The 15,236-nt window shown below is 52.3% G+C and overlaps 3 protein-coding genes across 10 annotated transcripts in view; 2 read left to right on the top strand and 1 right to left on the bottom strand.

Moving 5' to 3' along the window:
* Positions 1-6,120, top strand: part of MYRF (myelin regulatory factor) — a 37,665-nt gene extending 31,545 nt beyond the window's left edge. For 5 of the 8 annotated variants that reach the window (XM_033205128.1, XM_033205127.1, XM_033205134.1 and 2 more), the window contains 5 exons: positions 826-928; positions 1,156-1,230; positions 1,578-1,683; positions 3,411-3,485; positions 3,674-6,120. In XM_033205128.1, the coding sequence (XP_033061019.1) occupies positions 826-928; positions 1,156-1,230; positions 1,578-1,683; positions 3,411-3,485; positions 3,674-3,754 (440 nt within the window). In that variant the 3' untranslated portion in view covers positions 3,755-6,120. The remainder of the gene's footprint in view (positions 1-825; positions 929-1,155; positions 1,231-1,577; positions 1,684-3,410; positions 3,486-3,673) is intronic. The other 3 variants (XM_033205130.1, XM_033205129.1, XM_033205133.1) reach the window with 1 other exon arrangement.
* Positions 6,121-6,736: 616 nt separating this feature from the next.
* Positions 6,737-10,254, bottom strand: TMEM258 (transmembrane protein 258). Its single transcript, XM_033205139.1, has 4 exons — positions 10,146-10,254; positions 8,091-8,200; positions 7,379-7,515; positions 6,737-6,843 (listed from the first exon to the last, which is right to left on the bottom strand). Exons 1-3 carry the CDS (start codon positions 10,146-10,148, stop codon positions 7,389-7,391), a joined length of 240 nt encoding a protein of 79 aa, XP_033061030.1. The 5' UTR covers positions 10,149-10,254; the 3' UTR covers positions 6,737-6,843; positions 7,379-7,388.
* Positions 10,227-14,804, top strand: FEN1 (flap structure-specific endonuclease 1). The gene is made up of 2 exons (XM_033205138.1): positions 10,227-10,619; positions 12,921-14,804. Exon 2 carries the CDS (start codon positions 12,942-12,944, stop codon positions 14,082-14,084), a length of 1,143 nt encoding a protein of 380 aa, XP_033061029.1. The 5' UTR covers positions 10,227-10,619; positions 12,921-12,941; the 3' UTR covers positions 14,085-14,804.
* Positions 14,805-15,236: the final 432 nt, after the last annotated feature.

Raw genomic sequence — 15,236 nt, 5'->3', positions numbered from 1 at the left:
GGAGGATCAGGGAAAACTTCTCTGGAGTTGGTGACATTTGAGCTGACTCTTTAAAGGATCTTTGGAATTTGCCCAGAAGGGATGTGGGACGGGCACCTTCCATCTCGTCTGTATCTGATACCTGTCCTGGCCACACAGGGTGTCCTGGATCCTGTTGGGGTCCTTGGGTCCCTGGGTCATGCCTCAGAGCTGAAAACATACCAGGTCCAGCAAATGTTGAGTGGCCCCAGCTTCCCCGTTCCTGGGTGGATAGTCAGGCAGCAGCAAGACTGTACGTGAACTAGATGAGCAAGAAGGCCTGTCCCCCCATCTGGCTTGTCACACTTCAGTCCCACCTCTACCCAGCCAGCCAGCCTGCAGTGGGTCTGTTCAGGGAGGCTGCGAGGAGCAGCGTGCTGGTAGCAGTGTAATCATCGGCCTCGGGGCGGGGGGAGCCTGATTTGTGTGATGCTGTCACCACCGCTGATTTCAAGCTACCAGTGTAACTGATGTTTCTGAATCCAGAACTGGAAGAGATACCTGCAGTCAGGAATGGAGGCCTTGAGCGGGCTCCTGCACACCTGGCAAGGGATGTGAAGACCCATCCCTCCTTCTGGGTGTTCCAGTTCTTTTGAGGCGGCAGATGTCAGGCTCATGGGAACTGGGTAGTCCTAGGGATGCTGAGGGAATGGTGGAGTGTGATTCTGGCCATTGTGGAGGTCTGGGAAAGAATAACTTGGAACTTATTCATACTAAGGTGTGAGTGACTGATCCAAGTCTGGCAAGGAAAGACTTACCTGCTTCTCACTTGTGTCCTACCTTGTCACCTTACTCCTGCCCTAACAGCCTCTCTCCTTGCAGAGCCAGTGCCCTCCCTGACCTCCATCCTGGTGCTGGAGAATTCAATGCCCATCACCTCCCAGTACTGTGCTCCAGGGGATGCCTGCAGGTGGGCTGGGCTCCCTCCCTTCACCCAGGGAGGGCCCTTCAGGTGACATGAGCCCAGGTGGTACACATTGCCCAGAACTTGCCCCCTCAGTGAGAAGCCTGTCCCATAAGGCAGGGCAGCCCCTTTCCAGGCCTCTGCAGGGCTCCAGTACAGATTGGGGGCTGAGGAGTCCATGGGGGGTGGTGGCAGGGTGCCCTCAGGCTAAGGTGCCAGTTTTGCCCCTGCAGGCCTGGGAACTTCACCTACCACATCCCTGTCAGCAGCGGCACCCCACTGCACCTCAGCCTGACTCTGCAGATGAAGTGAGTGCCAACGTGGGGAAGCGGGAGGCAGGAGGGGAGCCAGGGAGAATCTCCCGCAGAGCCTCAGAACAGCCAAGTCTGAGGATAGCTGGAGAGTTTCTGGTATTTCCTACATGGTGGGATGAGTGCTGACTTCATTGCCTGCTTCGTGGTTAACTGGCTAAATGACCTGATCTCCTGGCCTGAGGACCACGTGGGATGGTCGATGGGAAAGGTTTTGTTCGAGGGCCCTGGTTATTATGCAGTGCTTCAGGCTGGGTGGAGATTCAGAGGCAGGCTGGCTGGAAGGGGGCTGAGGTTGAGGGACTCCAAAACCTCATTTCTCTGCTATCTGGGCCTGTCTCCAGTTCCTCCTCCCCCGTGTCTGTGATGCTGTGCAGCCTGAGGTCAAAGGAGGAGCCATGCGAGGAAGGGAGCCTTCCACAGAGTCTCCACACCCACCAGGACACCCAGGTAGGTGGGACTAGGAAGCTGTGGGCTGGCCAGGCCCGAGCTGCTTCTCTCTTGGCACAACTGGACCCCAAATGGGCAAGGAGCAGGAGCTGGGAGTTATAGAGTGAAGCCATCTCCACAAGGGACACTCTGGGGCCTGGGCCTCTGTGTCCCGGGGAGGGGCATGCATGCCCGTGTTTGTTCCTTCCACTCTGCTGAGCATCTCCTGGCCCTGCCGTGCTGGAGAGCTGGGGAAGAAAGCAGATCACAGGGGTTAATGTGGATGAGTGCAATGATGGAAACAGGCGGGTGTCTGGGAGCCCATGGCAGGGAGGGCTGTGGCTCACTGGAGGTGTCTGCAGAAGCAGGAAGGAGCTGACCTCATGCTCAGGTTGGGGAAGTGGCACAGCTAGATGTGCAGCATTACAGGACCCCTCAGGCTCCATGTTTGGCCACCTCTTCTGGGAGAACTGGATGGCCAGCTCCTCCCTGGCCAAGTAACCGGAAGTTATAGCTGTCCCTGGGGCCGATGGACCCCCAGTTTCTCATTGGGCCTAAGAGGCCATGGGAGAAGACTCTCAGGCCAAATTAAGGGAAGTAGTGATTATTTTTTCTCGCCCATTCATGTGTTTACTCAGAAAATATTGATTGGGGCCCCATCTGTCCCAGGCCCTGTGCTGGGTGGGCCCAGCTGCAGGGGAGAGAGGTGGAATAGACACAGGTTTTGATTTCTAAGAACATACTCTATAGTGAGGGAGAAAAGACGTGCAGGAAGCACCTGCAACAAAGGAGGGGGTGCTTCTGAGGGAGGCCCGAGCCCTGTGGCCCTGCAGAAGAGACAGTGTCTGAGAGAAACGGAGAACCCAGCTAGACATGCAGCAGACATGGTGCTTGGGCCTGAAACCACATCACAGACGTGGAGCCAAAGCCTCAGGTAGATGGGCAAGCTGCCTGCGGCCAGGCTGCATGCCACCCTGAGGGAGACAGCCAGACAGACCTGGGTTTGAATCCCAGCTGTGTGATTTTGCCACACTGTGATTTTTAGGCAAGTGGTTCAGTTTCCTCATCCAGAAGATGGGGCTAGTAGCAGCACTGTGTCATTGGATTGTCCTGAGGATGGGGCTAATGAAATACTTTCTTTTTTTTTTTTTTTTTTGAGACGGAGTCTGGCTCTGTAGCCCGGGCTGGAGTGCAGTGGCCAGATCTCAGCTCACTGCAAGCTCTGCCTCCCGGGTTTACGCCATTCTCCTGCCTCAGCCTCCCGAGTAACTGGGACTACAAGCGCCTGCCACATCGCCTGGCTAGTTTTTTTGTATTTTTTTAGTAGAGACGGGGTTTCACCGTGTTAGCCAGGATGGTCTCGATCTCCTGACCTCGGGATCCACCCGTCTCGGCCTCCCAAAGTGCTGGGATTACAGGCTTGAGCCACCGCGCCCGGCCTAATGAAATACTTTCATGTGCCCAGAGCATAACGGGTGAGGGAACCCAGCACAACAGGACTGGGAAGGAGGCAGGGGCCAGGCGGAGGTGGCTGTGGACCTGCCAGTCCCGGGCACAGTCTGCATGGAGTAGCTGCCATTGCTCCTTCTGCCAAAGCAGAACATGCTCCTTCCCATTTCTTCGAAGTTCTCTGCTTTTTTCCTTCATAAAACTCCCCACAGACCCCAGAACTGCAACAGCTGCGGTGAGAGATGCTGGTTGGGATAAGGGCAGCAGTTTGTCCTGACCCCTCTCTCTCTTCTCTCCAGGGCACCTCTCACCAGTGGCCAATAACCATCCTGTCCTTCCGCGAATTCACCTACCACTTCCGGGTGGCACTGCTGGTGAGCAGGGGCATCCCACCTACCCCGGAGGTCTGGGTACCCCTGTCTGCGACGTGGGGCTTGAGGAATGGGGGGTTTGCACAGTATGTGGTAGCACTGGGGGTACAGTGTTAAGCAACGTCAGCAGGGAGTGCCGTCTGCTTCGCACCCCCAGAGCTGCCTCACCTTCCCACTGCCCTTCCACCCAGGGTCAGGCCAACTGCAGTTCGGAGGCTCTCGTCCAGCCAGCCACAGACTACTACTTCCACTTCTACCGCCTGTGTAACTGAGCTGCCCTCCTGAGGCAGCACTGCACCAGGGACCGGGGTGCCCAGGCACCCCCCAATACTGGCTGCAATGGTGTTACACTGGAGCCTGCTGCAGGCCAGCTCTGCTGTTCACTGGCCGTACCCAAGACTGGTGAAACTGGAAGTCTTCACACTGGAGTTACTGTTCCAGCTGGTCGCCTCACAGCACAGAGGGAACCTGAGAGCCAGAGACTTCCTGGGCTTTCCTGCCTGCCACCCGCTAGGGGCCAGGACAGGACCAGTTTACCTCTTTCCAGATATGGTGGTTGGAGGGCTGGTTCAGGTACCCTGGAGGGAACGGGAAGCCTGTGGCCCTGATTAGTTCAGAGCCCACTCTCCCCTGCCTCCCCTTTTGAGACTGGAGCCAACCCTCTTGGAGAGAGGACCTGCCCATCTTTGAGATCAGCAGGGGACTTGGATCCAGCCCTAAGAGACTTGGGTGGACTCTCGTGAGTCAATGGAGGGCAGACGGCTCTCCCGCTTAAAGCTGTTCCCTGGGGGATGGCTTGGTAGTGGACTTTCTGGGGTTTGCCTGTTACGCCAGACTCGGATTTCTAAGCTTTAAGTGTGGCCCAGGAGGTTTCTTCTCCCCGGGAGAGCTTGGCTCCCAAGAAGTCCCAGGGCAGCCGAGGCCAGCCCTGGATGGGTTGGAGAAAATGACTTTGTGCCTTAAGTCTACTCAGTGCCTGGTGAAGCCACCCTCAGCCCTTCACAGGCCTGAACCAGTAGGGGCCAGTGGGCCAGGTAAGCCCTAGAGCCTTGAACCAGGAATATCCGGGAAGAGGAAATTCCCTTTTGAGCGCCCAGATGGTGTTGCAGCTTCATTGCCTGCGTTCCTGGGAGCGTCCAGAGCTCACAGTGATCAGTGACCACATCATTCTCTCTGAGCAGAGGAGCAGGAATCCCTCAAGCAGCAGCCTGGTCTTGGCTGGTGGGCAGATGCAAATAGCTTTTGCTGTTATTAATGAAGTAATTACTAAATGCACTTAAACCAGGGCAGGAAGGAGTGGAAGGATGCAGCTAGAAAGCTCCAAGTGGGCCAGAACAGGGGTGTGACACTTGCAAAGACAGGGCTCTGACTCTGATCCCTCCCAGGGAGCCTCAGACACCCATCCCACTCCCGACCACCAAGACCCTGGGTTAGGGAAGAAGTTGTATCTTAAGTGCCAACTTCAAGCTTCTTAGTGGTGCCTGGTACATTCTGAGGCTACATCCAGGCTCATGGAAGGAGTGTGGTATTCATGTAGTCATGTCTGCCATGGGTCCAGAAATGGGAAAGGGAATTGCTGTCCTTGCCCTGTGGTATGCTGCCACCTCTTTGGGAAGCAGGCCTTGCCCCTGTCCCACCACTCATTCTCAGCTTTGAATGGGAGGCCTTTCTATAGTGGAGCTGAGTCCTTGAAGCCTATGAACTGCAGGCCCCCTTTTGCCACTGATCTCAAAGCACTTGTCCTCAGGATAGGGAACAGCAGGGGGATGCAGGAACAGCAGGGGGATGCAGGGACAGCAGGGATAGCTTCCTCCCAGCCCCCTTCCCAATTTGGTTCCGCTGACATAGGAATTTTATGATTCCCATACCATGCATGGCCGAGCCTTCCTTAGGATGACTTTGTTCTCCTTCCCACTGGGGGAATCCTCCCTATGCCTTAAAACTGCCGAGCCCCACTCCATGTAATAGGATTCCTGGGCTTCCTCAATGGGACTGCGGCCCCTCAGTCCTTAACTGGAAAGTGACCGTCCACTGCCCCCTGGAGCCCATCTGGACACAGCACAGTCCCAAACCCATTAGCAGCTGGCTCTGTTTCCATGCCTGGGAAGGGGTTCCTCAGTGCAGGAGTTGGGGCCAGGCTGGGTCTCCGAGCTGCTTGAGGGGGTCAACCTTGGACCAAAGTTGCCTTAAGCCTGTGGTAAAAGGGCTTCAGGGAAGGTCAGTGGGCCACCTGCTAGAAGCTGCCAGCTGCCTGGCTAGCAATGGTGTGTCTTGGCCCCATCCCTGCCCTGGGGTCCAGCAGGTCATCCCTCCCTTCTCTCTCCTTTGGCGTTTGTTCCTGTAGCCACTGGGCTAATCTCCCCCTAGCTTCAAGCTGTACATAGGGCCTCCCAGTGCAAATCCTCCTGCCCATTCTGTGCCCCCTTAGAAGCCTGCGTGTGCATAGAGCGCCCCCTACCTCCCAGTTAACTCCCAGTTCTCCCTGAGCTTGGTATTTATCGTGTGCCAACTCTGACTCTGAGGTGGGCAGTGAGGGAAGCAGCCCCGGGCCTGCTTGCTTCCTGTCCCCGAAATGTTCTTTTCTTCTGAAGTAAATATACATATATAAATAAATGTATAAATACTGCTTTGTATCTGAGCTTGCCTCCTTGTCTCTTCTTGGGATTGGTCTGGTGGGAGAGGAGTCACCTATGAGGCTAGGGCCAATTGGAATTCAAAGTTCTTCCTGAGAAGCCTGGAATCTCTGAGCTCCTGAGCCAGAGGGCCAAATGGATGCTTCATACCCCTTATCCTCTTAGCTTCATACTGGAGTTAGGAGTAGATTCAGCAGCCCCTCCCGTGGCCACACCTTTCCCTCCCATGCACCCGCTGCTGCCCACCTGCGTTAAAAGTAGCCACCGAGGGGAAAAGCCTTCTTAGGGGGACAAGCCGAGCCTGATGAGGATGCCCCAGCACAGAGAAGGGTGGCTATGTTTATGGCAGGGACTGGCCTAGGGCAGAAAGGACTGCTGCGGGTTCCTAGAGAAGTTTGTCCTAGAAACAATAGAAAAGGGTAGGCCCAGACCCTTCCTATCCTCAGGTGAGCCTTAAATTCCAATGACAAAACACCTGTGCCACACAAATCTCATCCCCCTGAAGTAGATCAGCAGCAGGAACTGCGAAAGGCAGATGAAAAACGGGAAAGGGAAGAGATTGGGGAAGGAATGTAGGTCTCAGCACCCCGCCACCCCCGCAGAATGGACCCCAGACAGGACTGCCATACATCTGCCTTTATTATAAGCAGCAGGCGGGACACTTCCAGCAACAGTAAAAAAAAGTAATTTACAAAAGCAGGGGTTCAGTGAAGCCATCTGGTTGTTACCTAAAAGAGGAGAGGGGTATCAAAATGAGACCAATGGCCCTTCTTTCTACCTTCTCTCCCTGCACCCCTGTGCTCCTGGGGCAAAGGCTGTCGAGCACACGTCTTTGAGGATGAGCCACCAGAGCTGATTCCCAGTGGCCTGTTTGATGGATTGTCTGCAGCAAGTTTTAAGCCCCGGATCTTGACCCCCTTTCAGCCAGCCAACTTCCCAGCAGCCTCTCCAAGTCACTGGGGTCTGACTTCTAAGAACATAAATGTACAACCATGGGAAGCCTGTGTTCACACTCCTACGTGGTATATCCCAAAGGCAGATCGAGGCCTTGGGCTATGTGAGCTCAGAATTGACAAAGTCACATTTGGCTCAAGTCTGTATGAGGGGCAGGGAAAGAGGCACAAATGTCTAGTGTCCCTACCCATTCAACTGAGTCTGTCTCCATCAACCAAGGGGTCATGCTGGTAAGAGCTTTAAGGACCCTGCTGACCTGACTATGGGGAGGCTTCCCTGGCTCATCATTCATCCCATTGCAGCTCTTACCCTTGGGCGCTCAGACGTAGATGCCAACCCAGAGCAGCAGGAAAAGGACTCCAAAGCCCATGAAGAGTGAGGCCACCAAAGAGATGAGGAGCTCTTTATAGATATCACGAGTGTACTTGGTAGAGGTGACCTCGTAACTGGGCACAGCAGTTAAGGCAAAGTGAAGGGATGGACTGTGGAGTGCAGAGAGCTCAGCCAGTGGCACTCTGAGGAGAAAGGTATTGGCTCAATGCCTTCTGGGAGGCCTATCCAGCCCAGAGCAGCCAGGCAGAGGGGCCTAAGAGATGCCTGGGACTCTGGTGCTCCACTGCCATGAAGAAAGTAAGACCCAGAGGAGTTAGGTCACTTGCCCCAGGTCACATAGTTCATGAGGGTCGGAGCTGGGACTATCCCTCAGACCTCCCAACACCTGAGTGCACTCTTCCTTATACCACCTTTCCAACTGTAGCACCCCTATTCCCCACCTCCACTCCAGCCAGACCACCTCCCTGCTCACTGTCCTGAAAATCCAAAGGACAAACTGAGTTCACCTGAACTTGGGAAATAAGGCCATAACCTGCTCCTGGGCATAACCAGCCCTCCTCCCCTCCTTACCTTCTCCCAGCCCCAATCCAATGTACAAAACCGGCGAGGTCCATGTACTTGGCATGGTTTCTCCTCAGCCTCCCAAACCACTAATCACTGGTCCTCTGGCTGCTCAATGAAAGGATACACGAAGAACCAGGCGGTGAAGAACATGCCGATGGCCAAAAGCACCACGGTCAGATGGGGGAAGACAGCCGGGTTCACTGGGCTGGTGTATCTGCTCATGGCCTCGAGCTCCTAGGGGAGGGCAAGAGATCAGAGCTATCAAAGAATTCCATGATTTCAGCCTGGAGAGAACATGGGGTTATCAAGGAGCCTGGTACTGCTGTGAAACAGAGGCTGATTTTGGCCTGGAAATGTAGCTGCAGATCAATGGTCCTTATCATTTTCTGAGGCCAATGATCTGACCACTATGAAAATGTGACTAAAGGTACGAACTCTCTGCCTGAGAAAAACCACATACAAGAAAAAGTTTGCCTACAATTTCCGGAGCTTTGCGGACCAGTGTCTATAGACACCAAGCTGAGAACGCCTGCTGTAAGTCACTGACTGGTGGTACCCAGATCTCAATTTTTTATTTTTTTTTTTTGACGGAGTCTCACTGTCACCCAGGCTGGAGGGCAGGGGCACGATCTCGGCTTATTGTAACCTCTGCCTCCTGGGTTCTAGAGATTCTCATACCTCAGCCTCTTGAGTAGCTGGGACTACAGGATTACAGGTGCGCGCCATCACACCTGGCTAATTTTTGTATTTTTAGTAGAGATGCGTTTTGCTATGCTGGCCAGGATGGTCTTGAACTCCTGACCTCAGGTGATCTGCCTGCCTCAGTCTCCTAAAGTAGTGAGATTACAGGTGTGAGCTGCCGCGCACAGCCTCAATTTCTTTCTTTCTTTTTTTTTTGAGACAGAGTCTTGCTCTATCGCCCAGGCTGAAGTGGCTGAAGTGCCTGGAGTGCCGTGGTGCAAACTCGGCTCACTGCAAGCTCCACCTTGTGGGTTCAAGTGATTCTCCTGCCTTAGCCTCCGGAGCAGCTGGGATTACAGGCGTGAACCACCATGCCCGGCTAATTTTTTGTATTTTTGGTAGACACGAGGTTCCACCATGCTGGCCAGGCTGGTCTCGAACTTCTGACCTCATGATCCGCCCGCCTCAGGTTCCCAAAGTGCTGGCATTACAGGCGTGAGCCACCGAGCCTGGCCCTTAATCTCTAATTCAGTATTTTCCTCACTACATATACTATTATGGAATCTTGTGAGCTACAGGGAAGGCATTCAAGTTCTGGTTCTACTGAGCAATCTGAGTCTGAGTAAAGTGACTGTATTATCTATTTCACAGGACTGATGTATAAGAAAGATGATGAATCAAAACTCTAGTGCCTGGCAGGGAGTATTTTGCTCAACAGGTATTTGCTTCCTTCCGAAGGCTGTAGGGAACATGATGACATAATGCCTATGAAAGAGGGCTGTAAACGTAAAGATCTGTACAAATGTTAACTTCATTGTCACCCGTCAGCCAACGCTTCTAAAATCCAGAACATAACAACTCTAGAGAAGTAAACTGCCCCCATTGTTTTGAGACACTGGAATTCAATTCAGTAAACAATCACGGCTCCCTTCCCCCAAAATGATAAAGACAATCACTGCCATTTATTGAGCTTCCAATTACAGCCCCTCTGTTTGGCACTGGGAACACAAAGATGAATAGACATCATCCCAGAGCTAGATGCGCGTCAGACGGTGGTCACTAGGAGGCGCGGCCGCAAACAAAGGAGTCCATGGAACGTGTACAGAGGCTGTGGGCGCTCCTAGGAGAGTCTGGCCAAGTGCCTCAGAGTTGGAAGTGCCTCACCAAGAAACAACATTTGCCCAGGGCATTGTAGGATGGGCACGAGATCGGCAGAAGAACTTTCCAGATAAAGATAACACACCACAGATAACAGATATACAAACTGGAAGGTATTCAAAATACGCCCCACGCCTCTCATCCTTAGAAATCGCGAGCTCAGAAACCTAAGGAGTTCATGGCAAGGGGCTTCCCCCTTTCCCACCCTTCAGCCCAAGCCAGAGTTTCCAGGAGCGTCTAGCCCTCTGCATCTCTGGCGTCTGACGAGAGAAGCGCGGCGTGTATCAGACCCCCGAGGGGTCCTCGCTTCTCCGTCGGGAACTCCCCTTAACCCTCTCACCATTTTGCCCCGCGCAGGCTAATCCGCCGCTCCGCCACCGGAAGCACACGTCGGCAGGAGCAGGCGCCTAGCACAACCGGAAAAGGAAGTGCCTCCGGCGCAAGTGGCATTGGGGGACTTGTAGTTCTGCGATTTCGGGTGTAGCGGGAGCAGGGGCCTGCGGGGACCTGGTGTGGGTGGAGTAGGGACAAGCGGTGGAGAAGGGTACGCCACGGTCGCTGAGAGACTCTGTTCTCCCTGGAGGGACTGGTTGCCATGAGAGCAGCCGTCTGAGGGGAAGCAGCTTGCACTACACTCCCCAAGAGGCTGTGCGTGGCGGGCAGGTCACGTGATGGGAGCGCGGGCTTTGGAAGGCGGCTGAGCGTAAGGCGACCCGCCGCTAAGCTGAGGAGGGAGAGCAGGCTTAGGAACCGCCTGCCCGGGGCAACCCCGAACCAAGCTTTAGCCGCCGAGGCCTCTTGTCTCAAAGGCCAGGTGAGACCCTATGGGAAGCGCCTCCGGGAGCGACGGGGTCCGCTTGGCGCTGGGGCCGTGGGGAGCCGGGGTCTGGAGTGCGCGTGATATGCAGTCAAGCGGTCCCGCCACTTTTCCCCCTGTGAGCCGTGGGCCAGTCGCGTAAGCTCCGAGCCTCTCTTTCCTCCGTTGTAGAAAGGCGGTAATAAGTTCCACCTTATGGGGTCGTGTTGTATTTTTCCTCAGACCTTGGACGAGAAAGAGTTCTGACACTTGAGTTGTTTAGCCGCTTTCCTGCCTGCCTGCCTGCCTGTCCGTGGGACGCCGCGAAGGGATCAAGGGCTACACGGCCTGGTCCTCAGTCCACACTCCAGCAGCGCCGCCGGCTTGAGGCAAGAGCCGACGGGTTGAGCAGGCCTGGAGAGGGGACGTTAGGGGTTTCCGTCTGTTGTCTGAGTTAACCCTGGTAGCAACCCTGAGAGACAATCATGGTAATCGTTCTTCATAAACCTCAGTGGCTTGGTAATGTCACACGGATGGGAAATGCCGCGCCTGGATTCAAGGCCAGAGCTTTCGCCGTTGCAATTCACAGGGGAATTATTCACATTAATCAAATGAATAATTCATTATCAATTAATTATTAATGGATTAATAATCCAGGGATGGACCTGGAAGGACGCGTGAAAGGATGGCGAGAGGAGGGCACAGCTAAGGAAAAGTGGGAAAAGGCGGGCCTTATTCCAGCTTTCTGTTGAGATCCCAGAATGTAAGGTTAGGTTGCGAACCAGAACATGAAAGATCGTGATGCCATGCTGAAGTGTTTGGACTGAATTGGAAGAATTGAACAGTCATTGATGCTCTAGAAAGAACCCTGTGAAGGAAGAATGGGAACAATGAAAAGTCCTGGTGGAGTCTTCCGTTTCTTCTTTCTCTTTTGTTTTGTCTTTTCTTCTTTTCTTGACAGGGTCTTGCTCTGTTGCCCAGGGTGGAGTGTGGTGGCACAATCATAGCTCACTGCAGCTTGGAACTTCTGGGCTTATGTGATTCTCCCACCACGGCCTCCCGAAGTGCTGGGATTACTGGCCAGCGCCTCTGTGCCTGGCCCTGGTAGAATATTTCTTGGAGTATTGGACACATACCGCCAGTGGGTACAGGATGAGTTTTTATTTTTTGAGACGGAGTCTCACTATGTCGCTAGGCTGGAGTGCAGTGGCATGATCTCGGTTCACTGCAGTCTCTGCCTCCTGGGTTCAAGCGATTCTCCTGCCTCCGCCTCCCGAGTAGCTGGGATTACAGGTGTGCGCCACAACACCCAGCTAATTTTGTGTGTATGTGTGTGTGTGTGTGTGTATTTTTAGTAGAGATGGGGTTTCACCGTGTTGGCCAGGATGGCAAGATGATTTTAAATTGCACCTCCTAAAAATCCTTTTTAATAGCTATACATTTAACACATATTAAAATATAACTAATAGAACCCAAATATTATTGCTTATGAGTTTTCCAGTTTAGTTTTTTAAAAAAATACTAAGTGAATGAAAGTACAGGTTTTAGCTGGAAGTGGCAAAAATCATGAGGGTGATTTGGGAAACACTGCTATCTGGGAAACACTGAACTCTGAAGTGCAATACTCTTTTGAGCCCAGTGACTACAGCATGCCAGACCCCTAAATCAGGACCTGGGGAGGAGCCATGGAGTTAACATTTCAGACTGAGTGGTGGAGAGAAAACGCAAACGGAAAGACTTGAAACTCTAGCAACATCATAATAAAAGTAGAAACTCTTATGTGCTGAGGCGATGATGAAGAGAGTTTAGAGAAGCTTGTGAGAAAGCCACATCACCTCCATTCAGATATGTTTGCAGTCCTTTTTCAAGACTGCCTTATCAGTCAGGGTTCTGCAGAGACTCAAAACAAGTCAGATCTATTTGTTTAGCTGGCATTTGCCTGTCTTTCAGGTCTGCCATTATGGTCCCTGGACTCCTCAAGCTGGGCCGGGCACCCTGGCCTTCTGTGGTCATTGATAGAGACCCATGTTGTAGGGTTTTTTTGTATAATAAATAATGCTGCTACCTTAGAATATCAACAATATCTTATTTCTCTAAGCACCTGGTTCTATTTCTGGTACTCATTAAGCCTTACTATTAAGTAAATTATCCTGCTAGACTGAGTTTTTTGAGAATGGGGACTTTGTCTTGTTCGTCTTTAGCAGTGCTGACTTGGTGTCCTTTTTGTTGTGTGGAATTTAGTTGAAGGCATGAAGTTGGTGAGATAACACCAATTATAACCCTTCTTTCCTCCATCTCTGACTTGCCTTTCTTTTTTAGTCATTCCTCTTCTGTGTTGCCATGGGAATTCAAGGCCTGGCCAAACTAATTGCTGATGTGGCCCCCAGTGCCATCCGGGAGAATGACATCAAGAGCTACTTTGGCCGTAAGGTGGCCATTGATGCCTCTATGAGCATTTATCAGTTCCTGATTGCTGTTCGCCAGGGTGGGGATGTGCTGCAGAACGAGGAGGGTGAGACCACCAGCCACCTGATGGGCATGTTCTACCGCACCATCCGCATGATGGAGAATGGCATCAAGCCTGTGTATGTCTTTGATGGCAAGCCACCACAGCTCAAGTCAGGCGAGCTGGCCAAACGCAGTGAGCGGCGGGCTGAGGCAGAGAAGCAGCTGCAGCAGGCTCAGGCTGCTGGGGCTGAGCAGGAGGTGGAAAAATTCACTAAGCGACTGGTGAAGGTCACTAAGCAGCACAACGATGAGTGCAAACATCTGCTGAGCCTCATGGGCATCCCTTATCTTGATGCACCCAGCGAGGCAGAGGCCAGCTGTGCTGCCCTGGTGAAGGCTGGCAAAGTCTATGCTGCGGCTACCGAAGACATGGACTGCCTCACCTTTGGCAGCCCTGTGCTAATGCGACACCTGACTGCCAGTGAAGCCAAAAAGCTGCCAATCCAGGAATTCCACCTGAGCCGGATTCTTCAGGAGCTGGGCCTGAACCAGGAACAGTTTGTGGATCTCTGCATCCTGCTAGGCAGTGACTACTGTGAGAGTATCCGGGGTATTGGGCCCAAGCGGGCTGTGGACCTCATCCAGAAGCACAAGAGCATCGAGGAGATTGTGCGGCGACTTGACCCCAACAAGTACCCTGTGCCAGAAAATTGGCTCCACAAGGAGGCTCACCAGCTCTTCTTGAAACCTGAGGTGCTGGACCCAGAGTCTGTGGAGCTGAAGTGGAGCGAGCCAAATGAAGAAGAGCTGGTCAAGTTCATGTGTGGTGAAAAGCAGTTCTCTGAGGAGCGAATCCGCAGTGGGGTCAAGAGGCTGAGTAAGAGCCGCCAAGGCAGCACCCAGGGCCGCCTGGATGATTTCTTCAAGGTGACCGGCTCACTCTCTTCAGCTAAGCGCAAGGAGCCAGAACCCAAGGGATCCACTAAGAAGAAGGCAAAGACTGGGGCAGCAGGGAAGTTTAAAAGGGGAAAATAAATGTGTTTCCCCATTATACCTTCTTGACCCCAGAATACCCTTAAGAGCTACAACTAGAGAAACCTTCACAGGGGTGGAGAGAGGATTCTAAGGCTTTTCTAGTGTGACCCTTTTCAGTAGTGCTAGTCCCTTTTTTACTTGATCTTAATGGCAAGAAGGCCACAGAGGTACTTTTCCTTTTTTAGCTCAGGAAAATGTATCAGGCTCAAACCAGTTCTCAGGCAGTTTAATGGACACTAAGTCCATTGTTACATGAAAGTGATAGTTAGCAACAAGTTTTGGAGAAGAGAGAAGGAGATAAAAGGGGGAGACAAAAGATGTACAGAAATGATTTCCTGGCTGGCCAACTGGTGGCCAGTGGGAGGTGATGGTGGACCTAGACTGTGCTTTTCTGTCTTGTTCAGCCTTGACTCACCTTGAGAGAAAGCCATCAGGAAGGTGCTTCTTAGCAGATGGGAGGAACTGCTGAGAGAAGATAGGCAGAGAGCTGGAGCCCCTGGAGTTGACTGTGTCTGTGTTTATGACTGATTATTGGCTATGTCTTGGGTGGGCAGAAACTCGAACTTGCTATGTAATTTGTGTCTGGTTATTCAGAGGAGTAAGATAGTGATGTTCATCTGGCAATCAGCTGAGTTCAGACTGGGATAAGACACTGGTTTTCATGCGCTGTTTTTGTTTTAAAGTTATGAAGAAAAAAGATCAATAAAATTATAAAAGTGACCAAAATGTCATGTTCTTTGAGAACATTTGAAAATGTCCTAAGTGACCATGACTCCAAATAGTTTTCCTTTTCACTCAACATGCTGTGTAATTGCACCCGATTAACAATGGGTGGTTTGAGAGTGTCCACAGGATGGCACCATGCTCCATAAAATGGTCATAGCAGATGGAACTTCAGCCATTAGGAGGAGGATGCTTTATTTTATCTTGCTGGGAGAGGAGTTTTAATACCTTGAATAGATTTCTAGATCTCTCATGTGAGATCAAAGGAGTGCCTTTAAGAAAGTCTCCCAAGTTAGATCATCTACCTCATAACATCCAAGCATTTACTTTGCCACTACTTGTAAACTGAAAACTGCCATTCAGAAACCATTTTCTTGTTCCTTTTGTAAACTGAAATCCAAGGTATTATTTCTCATAGAGATCGCATGT

Source organism: Trachypithecus francoisi, unplaced genomic scaffold (assembly GCF_009764315.1).
Source record: "Trachypithecus francoisi isolate TF-2019V2 unplaced genomic scaffold, Tfra_2.0 Lachesis_group8, whole genome shotgun sequence".
Classification (NCBI taxonomy): Eukaryota; Metazoa; Chordata; class Mammalia; order Primates; family Cercopithecidae; genus Trachypithecus; species Trachypithecus francoisi.
Note: the sequence above shows the minus strand (reverse complement) of the source record. Positions and strands in the feature narration are given on the sequence as shown.